The sequence below is a fragment of the Macrobrachium nipponense genome, chromosome 13 (genome assembly GCF_015104395.2).
Source record: "Macrobrachium nipponense isolate FS-2020 chromosome 13, ASM1510439v2, whole genome shotgun sequence".
In the NCBI taxonomy this organism is placed as follows: Eukaryota; Metazoa; Arthropoda; class Malacostraca; order Decapoda; family Palaemonidae; genus Macrobrachium; species Macrobrachium nipponense.
This window is the reverse complement of record NC_087206.1, coordinates 82,985,517-82,997,552: the sequence shown is the minus strand read 5'-3', so window position 1 is coordinate 82,997,552 and position 12,036 is coordinate 82,985,517. Positions and strand designations below refer to the sequence as shown.

Below are 12,036 nucleotides of genomic sequence, written 5' to 3'. Positions count from 1 at the left end.
TGTGACGTCCCGGATTCTCGGAGGCTACCACCCTCGGTGTTCCCGTGGTATTTTGGGTTGCCTGCAGAAATTGCAGCTTGACCTTGTTGACCTCTGCATCAGCGTCAGTGAGTTCTTGGAACTCGTGGAGACAAGTAGGGCGGCTTTCTACAGGTATGAGATGTTTAAGACGATCGTGGATCGCTGGGTACCTGTGGATTTGCACGCCCCTGTTTGCAGTACGGTCTTCTGGACCTTGTATGGCCTGATGAGCTGAACCACTAAGCCTCTCGTGGTTATTCCTTATTTTGAATTCGTAAGATTATTGATTTTCATTTCGTATTGTTTATTAACTGAACGTTTTTAAATTATTATAATTATTCTTAGCATTTATCCTGTTCACTAAATTAGATGTTAAGTGCAATTTAGTTTGTATGTGTTAGGTAGGAGTATTATGAAGTTTCCCTCTTATTTTCTCTTGCTTCCTTCTACCTAACTTAGTTTCTTAGGTTAGATTTATCTGGCCAGTAATTTGGAAGGTACCTGCCTGAAGTGTCACATTTAAAATTTTCTATTTCTTGGTTTAGGGTTTAATTTAGTTTTAGGTGATCTTTTAAAGATCTTAAGGTTTGTTTTCCCTTGTTTTATATATTCATTTTGATTATTATTTTTGCCAACCATTATCTTTTTCTTGTGGAAACAAATATTGTAACTTTTGTTGAGGTGTTTGTTCTTTTGTTCCTAAGTTGCTGTGTTGCCTTTTTACTGACCGCAAATTCTGAGTAGAGACAAGAACCCTTGAAATTACGGCCGTAAATGAGGTCGTAACAATATGAAATATTCATTTTGGACTAAAAATATTTTTGACTTCTAAGATTGGCAAGATTCCAAGTCTGGAATGGTACTTGGTATGGAATGGTCCATTCCTAGTTAGGAAACCAAAGTATTACTCAACAACAGCAATATATTGATGTCAATCATTGTGACTCGTGTAAGGCTTGTCAGTTATTTGCCCCTAATCGTTAAACCATACAGCCCCATAGGACTGGGGCATAGAGTTCAGTGCGCCTCACATGTTGCACTGTAAGCATTACTAAAGGGTGTTTGATGCGTCCCTTCGGCTCCAAGCTGCCATGACTTTTTTCAGTCTTTTACTTTGCCACCATTTCCGCTTCCTTTCCTTAATCTTGCTGTCTAGCACCCAAGCCCTTATTATTGTAACTACTATCAATCACTTCATGTAGCATTGATTATTTGTCATGATACAAGTGTAGCTAAATCGTAGGGTTTACTATACACTGGCCTGTTCACACACAAACACCTTTGCTACACTGTACAAGGTTAACAAGTGTCAGCACCCAGTCCCTTATTATTGTAACTATCAATCACTTGGTGTAGCATTGTCTATTGTCATGATAGGAATGGGCCTGAATTGTAAGGTTTATTATACAGGGTGGGCCAAAAGTAGTCTCACAGTTAAAACAGTTAATACGCAGTACATTTATTTTTATTAAATGCATAAAATTTTTCAGACATGAATAAGTGGCATATTTAAGAATGAGTGACATGAAAAGGATAAAAATAAGTAGCATGTATTAATGGCACAGTATTAATTTTTTATTGAAGAGTACTTTGAATGAGAAACAGTTCATGAAGTAACTGTGAGACTACTTTTGGCCCACCCTGTACAATGGCCTATCCACACAGAAGCACCTTCGCTACACTATACTCGGTTGGCAAGTTGTTCCTTCCAAGAGTTCTAAATGTTGATGGGCCAAGTAGCATTTGCCTGACGTTGATCTTGAGATGGGTTGTGTGGACAGGTATAAATAGTATCCTAATTAACTTTTAGGGCTTAAATTAGTGAAGATATTCCTTTGACAGATCAAATAAGGGTATTTAAGGCAGTCCTGAAAGTAGGTACTACACATAGATTTTATACCTCGCTCCTAACATACCTTAATTGCTATTCATTCAAAATCCCTTTAGAAATGATTAGATACAGCTTTACCACCTTCTTCAGTCATGTGGTCCTTTCTGCTGATTTGTCTTCTTTGCTATAAAGTCTGAGAGGTGTGACACATACCTTATTCATTTAGCCTAATTTAGACATGGAAGCAAAGTTCTTAAATCAGCAAAATTTAAGACATTCTATCTAAGAAAGAGTGATGTGCAACACGCTCAGTGCATAACTGTGTGTACCCTTTGGATGGCAATGAAACACTGTAGTGGTTAAGATTTATTAAACATGGCACGATTATGGTTAATGATTCTGAGAGTTGTAAAAGTCGAGAGAGCTTTTCCAGTTACAGAGATACCTTTTCTTGAGTCCTCTTCCGAATGACTTTGGTTTAAACGAAGCGTTGTTTACCTGGTAACAGATCAACAAGGAGTTAACTGATGATGGTCTTCTGCATTCATCTACGCCTTTCACTACTGATATTCACATCAGGCTTAAAAAAAGCGGAAGATATGTGCGTTAACGTTCAGTTTTATTAACGCTGTCTCGAGCAAGGCTATGGAGGGCCAAAAATAGATAACAACCTACTTAAAACGCACGTTCAGTGGGCCTCATTATCCTTTTCGGCTTCTGCTTGAGTCTGTGTAGTACATTTCTAAATGGAAACCCTTATCAGAGGACAGGGTGAATTCATGTTATGAAACCCCGGTCCTTGGCGTCTTGGTTGCTCCTTTGAAGATCCATGGTAGTTACAGCGTTAATGTTACATTTGTTAAGAGTATACCTTAGGATGGCCTAATACCTATCTATTCTAGCAAACAAAAGAGTGACAGCTTGGTTATCTCGGTGTCATGTAATAAGGATGGAGGCCCTGCGCACCATAGTGGTAAAAGGATTGTGCACCCTGAAGATTCATTGCTCCTTGCGCATGCGCTGACCCTGCAAACATGTGTCCCTGGAAGGAGTGAGAACCTTATTAAACTTGTGTAGAAAGTAATCTGAATTCATTTTTCAGTAGAATACAGTCTAGCATAATGCAGTATACTAACATGAATAGTTATAGCAAATGGAAGTTTTTATTTTGTGAAATTTGTAAAACCAATCTTAAATAGGTCTGATTCTCTCTAAAAAAAAAAAAAATAAGACTGAGGTACGAGTTTATGGATGATCTGTGAAGGAAGCACAGGGTACAATTTCAGGTAAAGCAGAGCATGTCATGAATTCTATGCTTATGAAAACTAGGAGAGCCTGAGGAAGACCCTAAGAGCTCGTGGAAACAATACTAAAAAGTTTATCCCTGTTCCAGCAAAACTCAGAAACCTGGAAAGCATACCTGGAAGAGCTCTTGGCCAAAAGCAGGTCGCATTAGATTCGCTGCCATGTTGGCTGTCGTATCATCCCTGAAGAAGGCTGCTGACGACGCAGAAGTACCACTTGAACCAGGGGATGAATTCGAGGAGGGGAAAGCGACGGAGGAGGAGGAGGCAGAGAAGTTATTCCTTGCTGCCTGAAGGGCCATGGCAGCCTCCATCTTGGTTCCTGGACTGGTAGGGTCTGCGTACTGGTTGCTGCTGCTGTTGCCTACTGCGCTGTTGTGACTCCCGCTGTTGGTGCCTTGGCTGGTAGAACGGAAGAGGTTTGCAAGAATTTAAAGAATTCAAAACTGTAAGAAGTTAGAGATGTGTTCCTAGGAAATTTGAAAGTATTACCTCCTACATATGGGTCTTAAAATAGTTTAAACGTCCCGAGAAAACTGCTAATATTTGCCACTGAATTATAACTTTCAGAGTTAACGCTATCATTATTGCACACAATGGTTTAATCCTTTGGTGTCTTGAAAGTTTTACATTGTCTATATAGGACTAGAATATCTTTGCTTACAGCATAATCTACAGTGCGGTTTGGTCACATTTCTTTGCAACACCAATAACGAAAACCTGTTTAACAATTAGGGAAAAGGATGAGCCGAAGTCACTATAAAGTTATGTACAGACCACTGAGCTGATTATTAAGCTCTCCTGGGGCTGGCCCGAAGGATTAGAAATTTTTAATCGGCTAGGAACCAATTGGTCACCTAGCAACGGGACCTACAGCTTACTGTGGGATCCAAACCAAATTATATTGAGAAATGAATTTCTATCACCAGAAATAAATTCCTCTGATTCTGCGTTGGCCGAGCCGGGAATCGAACTTCGGACCACTGGACTGGTAGCCAAGCGCGAAAACCACTCGTTCAACGAGGAATTGAAGTCTCTATAATTCGGCCTTTTACAGACACCACCCTTCATGAGAGGCATTCCAGAACACGGAACAATGTAGTCCACTACCTGAAGAGTTGAGCCTTGGATGCGTCCAGTCCTGGGAAATGCGGGTGGGCGTGAACTGAGTGAGGGTCACGGCTGTAGACAGAAGATTTACCAAAACTGCAGTCACTCCTTCCGCCAGATTCACTCAGACTACTTGTCGCGCCAGAGGATGAGGTGGCCCTGGTTAGGAGGAAAAATTGTATGTGTAGGACAACACCTAATATAAATGATATCATGCACCACCTCTCAACGTTCCAAGCTTCTGAGCAGCATATGGACGACACTGGATAAATACAGTTTATAATTGTAGGAGAATGTTTCAGTAAGTTCATGATCTCATGACGCTGAATCTTGATTAATAGTATTGTCCTAGATAAGCCCATTTTTTTAAAAAGAAATCCCACGATCTTAAGCTCATGGATATGGATGACTTCGAAATTACACCACAGAGTGTATCCGTTCCGACCACAATAGTTTGGATGGTAAAGGGGTCCTATCCTTGCCTGCTGGCGGAATTGAAATTTAATACTGAAGTTACTTTACAGACATCTTGAGCCTTCCTACCCTTAATCCTTTTCGTTACCTTGACATTTACCTCTACTACACTTTCTCCAACCCTACACATATGAGATGATCAGATGCAGTGATTACTGCTTTATTCGTAACCAGGTGCTCAACGTCTGAACAATACACAAGTGCCTGGTCTTCTCCTGGTCAGAACAGCATAACCTTTTTGAAGTAAGCATTCAGAAAAATACGAATATTTATCTTGACTCCTCACCTGGGATTATGCTGGTGTTGGGGGGTCTTGGGGGGCGTTGGGGGCGCAGTATGAGGAGAAGGAAGGCCCATACCCATGCTAGGGCAGTACGTACCAGCACCTCCCATTAAGCCACTGGAAATAGCAACAGAATAATGTTGGAAGAATCTGCTTTTTTTTTGGAAGACTGAGACGGAATATCCTAGATACAACTACATTTTAATACATTTTTATATATTTATTGATTTATTTTCTCTTTGTTAATGGGTGGTATCTCCTCTCTCTTTGTGTATTTCCCTCTACCTCCTCTTACTACTTTCTAATGAACACCATATTCTCTGGAAGCTTGGATTGTTCCATATGAACAGGTTTCATCTTCTGAATAATAATAATAATAATAATAATAATAATAATAATAATAATAATAATAATAATAATAATAATAATAATAATAATAATAAAGTACTCCTGATGTTTCAGTATATTTTAAATACTGAAAAGACATACCCTTACAAGGAGAGTAGAAAAATTCGAAGAGACTGAAATGGAATGGAATTAGATGCTTAGAAAATTAGCCTGTAATTTCAAGTCTATCAGGTGCTCGATTCTGACTATTTTGACTGAGGATGATAATAATTTGTTAAAGAATTCAGAATCGAATAATTCTCTGATCATTAGCAAACCCGACAAAGGAGATGGAGTAGTCATTCAAAACCGAGAACATTACATTGATAAAATGTTAGTTATACTAAATGACGCTACTAAATCTAAGAAAATACCTCATTGGCAGACCCCTATCATAGGAATATCCTGAATGAGGATAAAATAAACAGGTCATAAAAATTAAAAAAAAAAAACAATAATTCTATTTCAGACAAAGAATGCAACGACTGTTATGAAAGTGGTTGTTCACCCGCTATCTTAAGAATGCCAAAGCTCAAATCTACATCAAGAATACAAGTCACGAGTCAAAGAATATTTAGAAAACCAACCTCAACAACCATTTTTGAGTATAGAAAACGGATCACAGACATCAAAACAAAGCATAGAAAACGGATCACGGACATTGGATTCAAATTCATATTCAAATATTTTATTGATATACATCAAATGGAGTGTAACAGCATGTGCTGCGCCCACCAATAATACATTTTTTTTTTACGTAGTACCCTTAAGACCGGTCGTTGTTTTTAATAATAACCACGTCATGTAATTTAGCGAAATTCTTAGTAACCTTTTTGAATACTATAACGGACGCTACTTATTCTCTAAATAAAAATCGTGTGCATTAGTTTATGACTGAAAGCATTTGAATATACTTAATTGTTTTTTATACAGTTTTGATAATTCAAATGAATTAGTTAATGACTGAAAGCATTTGAATAACTGAACAATTGTTTTTTTTTATGCAGTTTTGATATTGAATCATTATTCACGAACATAGCTCTTAATGAAACCTCTGACATAGCAGCGAATTAAATGTATAAATATGGGAACTCTTACAGAAATTTGCTCAGAAAATAGTACAAGACATTATTGGAGGCAACAGCTAAAGATAAGTACTTCATGCTTAATGATGAGTTGCAGTTGCAAGTAGATGGGGTAGCAATGGGTAGCCCAATTTCATGCATATTTGCTAATTTGATTTTAGGTTTTCATGAGGGGGAGCTTAAACCTACTAGATGGCTTAGAAAATTGTTAACCTGATGTCATGGTAGAATGAAGACGATACAAATATGAACGGTTTGCTTAAGCGATTCAAATTTAAAAGGGTCACATCAGGAATATACGAGAGTCGTTGTTCTTAAGAAAAAGTACCATTTTCCAGCATCTGTTTCTGAACAGAGCCAATTTACTGTGGAATGTAAGGAATGGATCAAATTATTAATGTTAGACATTAAAGCTAAATGTAAAAAAATACAGGAATACTGCAGTTCTAATTATTTGTAAATATGTGTATTGTATATGGATAAGGCGTATGCAGAAGCGTACAGAAAATGAGAAACTTTGTTTTCTTAGGGGAGATTAAATTATGTGAGATGGTTTGTTTAATTTTGTATGGAGCAAAAGTGAAGAAAGTTGTTACAAACAAATTCTTGTGTTCAAAATATTAATTGTTTGAATAATTTAAATATTGTATTTTTGTTATTTTTAAATATAAGCATAAGAATAATTTTACTGTTGCAGTATTTGACGCCGTAGTTACCGATTCTGTAAGAAGAATCTAAGGTGAATGTTTTTTGTTTTCTTTTGATTTCGTTACACAAATTAATTTCATATGTATAGGTAAAGCGCCTCAGTGGCATGATCGGTATGATCTTGGCCTGCCACCTCGGTGGCCGCGAGTTCGATTCTCGGGCTCCATTGAGGCGTCAGGGATGGTGTATTTCTGGTGATAGAAGCTCGCTCTCGATGTGGTTCGGAAGTCACGTATAAAGCCGTTGGTCCCGTTGCTGAATAAACCACTGGTTCCATACAACGTCAAAACACCATACACACAATTAAACAATAAGTATAGGTAAGAGTGTTTTTCTACTCACATTTGGTATGTCAGTCACAACTGACAACTTGCGTGAATCATTTCACTCTACGAACTTTGTTTGAACATGCAACTGCTGTGAAAACATACTGCAGCTTGGCAGTTCTATATAAATGTGATGACAGTTGATAAAAAACGACAAACAAGCAACTCAGTGGCGTTGTTAGTATGGCCTTGGCCTGCCACCTCGGTGGCCGCGAGTTCAATTCTCGGGCATTCCATTGAGGGGTCAGAGATGTATATTTCTGGTGATAGAAGTTCACTCTCGACGTGGTTCGGAAGCCACGTAAAGCCGTTGGTCCCGTTGCTGAATGACCACTGGTTTTGTTTGTTTGTATGGTGTTTTTACGTTGCATAGAACCAGTCGTTATTCAGCAATGGGACCAACGGCTTTATGTGACTTCCGAACCACGTCGAGAGTGAACTTCTATCACCAGAAATACGCATACCTCACCCCTCAATGGAATGCCCGAGAGTCGAACAGGTATGATGATTACCTCTCTGGCGGGGGCACTGGCACGTTTTCTAAGTAAGTTGCTTCTTACATATTTTATATAATTGTCTTTTAGTGTTTTCTCGTCAGTACCGTAGCTCCTGCAGAATAGGAGTCTTGAGTTCTTTTTTAAATTTGCCTTCTTCTTGTATGGTCTTTTTTTTGTTGTTGTTGTTGATCATTCCTATATCACAGGTGATACCGACTCGAAGCGTGTGACAGGTAAAATATAGACGAAAGCTGGTTAACCGCTGGCATCTAGTTTACCTCTCATGGGATTGTAATCCTCTTTACGAATAAAAAAAAATCAGAAGCAGTTTTCCAGAGGAGTTATTTTCGAAATGAATTCGCGAGACATCTGAAGCGAATTTTAGCCGAAGGTACTGCAAGTGGAAACTGATGTACTACATCAAGAAGAATTAATGTGATAGATTTTTTAAGGGGGTAAATTTTATTGAGATATATTGATTTTTTTTTTCGTGAACTTGGCCATTATGATGAAATGATGACAGTACACATATAAAGGTGGCTTTAAAATATGCTTGAAGAAGCATTTGAGCACATTAGAAATGTATAAAGCTGGTTTTAAAATATGCTTGAAGAAGCATTTGAGCACATTTGAAATGTATAAAGCAGGTTTTAAAATATGCTTGAAGAAGCATTTGAGCACATTAGAAATGTATAAAGCTGGTTTTAAAAGATGCTTGAAGAAGCATTTGAGCACATTAGAAATGTATAAAGCTGTTTCTATAATATGCTTGAAGAAGCATTTGAGCACATTAGAAATGTATAAAGCTGGTTTTAAAATACGGATGAAGAAGAAGAAGCGTTTGAGCATATTAGAAATGATAACTATATGGAATCATTTCCATACACTATTTAATGCTATTAATCATAATTCTCCTTTTAACAAAGAAAGGGTGTCACCTGCGAAAGAATGAATTGCGTTTGTAAGCAGAGATCTCAGAAACTTGTAGAATTCCACTTAAATGCTGTTCTGAGGTAAACATACGTATCATACACACCGTTTACAAAGCCAGCTATCATAGTGGAGATGGGCTATATAGTTTCTGAAAGCACAGAACTTCAACTCGGCAGACATACAGGGTGTCCATAAAGTCCCAGTACCATTATAAGTATTTATTGCCCAGAATGGTACTGGGACATTATTATGGATACCCTGTATATTCACGGCAGGGTCGATATCAACTTGCATCTCTCTTGATAACCGGGTGAGGAAATTCATCATCTGTGGTTGCTTCGAAAACAGGCTACGGCAGAGAAACACTCATTAATCATGATTTCCCTTGGGTGTAAGTTATTCCCTAGGTGTGGTGGATTCGATATTTAACGAGGTTTGATGCTTATGAACACAAATATGATTATTTTTCCTACCCTTGAACTCTGTAAGACATAGAAGCAGCGGGGTCCGTTTCCATCAGAGTACTAAGCGTTTTTGGTGGTTTCCTTCGACGGGGCTGGTACTGGAAAAAAATTAATTAAACAAGTAAATAAATAAAAAATAATAAGATGGAAATGAAATCCTTTTTACTATATTATTATACCACCAAGTGCAACTGTCTCTTTACTTAAAACTTTACCTATTTATTTGTTAATTTATCTTTTTTTCCTAATACGTGATCCCTACTTTCTGTATTTCATACATTCTATAATATCTTTCAAATCAACACTATATTCCTTGGTAGCTTGAGTTTCAAGGCGATGGTGCCTGCGGTGGGCTTGTCAAATCGAATCGGGATTTAGCTTATGAATGATAACGATAATAATAGCAAAGTAATACAACGATCTATATTTTTCAGAAGTTCATAGTACGCACAAAATGCAGCTGATATAGATTGCAACTTTCTCATTGATTATCGATTCATCAAGTTATTTGATTACTCTCTCTCTCTCTCTCTCTCTCTCTCTCTCTCTCTCTCTCTCTCTCTCTCCTCGTCAAAACCTTTACACCAACATGAATTCAGACTTGAATTTGATAACACACACACACACACACACACACACACTCACACACACACACACACACATATATATATATATATATATATATATATATAATATATATATATATAATGGGGCGGGTTTGCATTGATCAGGTCTTTATAGTCAGGCATTTAATGCAGCAAGCTAATGAAATGAAAAACCCGTTAAGTCATTGCTTTGTTGAGTTTGAAAAGGCCTTTGCTAGTATTTCGAGACGGACTATGGGATAAATCATGAGGCATTATGGAATACCGGAAAAAGTTTGTGAGGGTTATTATGAACGTGCATGAGGGCGCATCTTCTAAATGTGATGGTTGATGGTTTGCTTGAGTGATCCATTTGAAGTTAAGTCTGACGTGATTCATGGTGGTATTCTGTCGCCTCTGCTGTTTGTATTCGTCGTAGATTAAAAGAGAAACTGATGAGGGTATATTCTGGGGAGAAAATGGGAAACTTCTTGACTTAGGTTATGATAATGATGATAGTTTGGGTCTGCGAGGGACCAGAAAAGATACAGAGAATGTTGGATTGTCTAGTGAGTGAAGGTCGAAAGGTTGGTTTGATTATTAATGTTGGAAAAAACAGAAATCATGACTACGAATGTTGAAAATGCACAGGATTGTCTAATTGAAGACATGGTTGTAAAGCAAGTGGATACGTTTAAGTGTTTAGGTATTTACTTAGATGAGAATGGTTCTCTGAGCACAGAATTTATGGAAAGATTAAAAAAAAAGTCCATCAGACAATGGGAATGCTTAAAAGTACTTGGAATACAAAAATAAAAATTTACAAGATAATGGTTAAAAGTATTTCGACTTATGGGATTGAGTCATGGTGCAGTACAGTGACTTCGGATAATAAATCCTCAGCATTTGAAAATAAGGCACTCACAAGATTATTAGGAATTCACTGGAGGGATATATGGATATCAAATACCAGAATTAGAGAACTAATAGCATCCCGCTCTGCCAACGTTTAATCAGACTAATTTACTTCTGCTGATTAGAAATTCCATTCTCGACATAACGTGGTTAGGATCCCACAAAAGCTGTAGGTCCCGTTGCTAGGTAACCAGTTGGTTCCTGGCCACGCAAAAATATCTAGTCCTTCGGGCCAGCCCTAGGAGAGTTGTTAATCAGCTCGGTGGTCTGGTTAAAGTAAGATATACTGAACTTCGAGAAATAACGGGAGTGCTGCCGGTCGATGAGTATATCAGGTTCTCACGCTGGAAGTGGCTAGGCCAAGTGTACAAAAGACAGGGAATAGCACGAGATACCCCAGGGTGGGTTGCCCTTGGCAGAAGAGGTACAGGTAGCCCGAAGGAGACGTGGTTGAGGACAATGTGGCGGGAGGGGAGATCTTGAGGAATTAGCCCAAGACAGAATGTGGTAGTGACGTGAGTTCGTCGATGCCCTATGCATGCACGTAGGTGCCACAGGAAATTATATATATATATATATATATATATATATATATATATATATATATATATATATATATATGTGTGTGTGTGTGTGTGTGTGTGTGTGTGTGTGTGTGTGTGTGTGTGTATCACAGATATATACATCAAAACCTTTATAAAACATGAATTCAGACTTTAAATTTTATTATACACACACATATGTATGTATGTACGTAAGTGTGTATGTATGTACATATACATATACTATCTATGGCAAGCAACTTATGAGCTCGTTTTTTCATTAATGAGAGAGAGAGAGAGAGAGAGAGAGAGAGAGAGAGAGAGAGATACTTACCTTGTAGTCGGGATGGTCTTTCTTGTGCTGTGACCTTAACCTTTCAGCCTCCTCGATAAATGGCAGCTTCTCTTCGTCACTGAGGACCCTGGGATCAGTGAAAGTATATTAATTATGGAAAATAGATATGAAATTAAACGGTATCGTCATCACTTATTATGGTGGAGGATTTTTTATTTGCTTTGATGAGATCAAGACAAAACCCCAATGAGACGCAATTGACATGTTTTCTTTTCAA

The 12,036-nt window shown here is 37.9% G+C and overlaps 1 protein-coding gene across 2 annotated transcripts in view; it reads right to left on the bottom strand.

Moving 5' to 3' along the window:
• Positions 1 to 2,213: 2,213 nt before the first annotated feature.
• The window catches only part of LOC135225507 (transcription factor Sox-8-like), a 35,644-nt gene continuing 25,821 nt past the window's right edge, over positions 2,214 to 12,036 (bottom strand). For both annotated transcript variants that reach the window (XM_064264793.1, XM_064264794.1), the window contains exons 4-9: positions 11,799 to 11,886; positions 9,433 to 9,521; positions 5,027 to 5,140; positions 4,267 to 4,425; positions 3,273 to 3,558; positions 2,214 to 2,894 (exon numbers count right to left, since the gene is read on the bottom strand). In XM_064264793.1, coding sequence (XP_064120863.1) covers positions 2,778 to 2,894; positions 3,273 to 3,558; positions 4,267 to 4,425; positions 5,027 to 5,140; positions 9,433 to 9,521; positions 11,799 to 11,886 — 853 coding nt within the window. In that variant the 3' untranslated portion in view covers positions 2,214 to 2,777. The remainder of the gene's footprint in view (positions 2,895 to 3,272; positions 3,559 to 4,266; positions 4,426 to 5,026; positions 5,141 to 9,432; positions 9,522 to 11,798; positions 11,887 to 12,036) is intronic.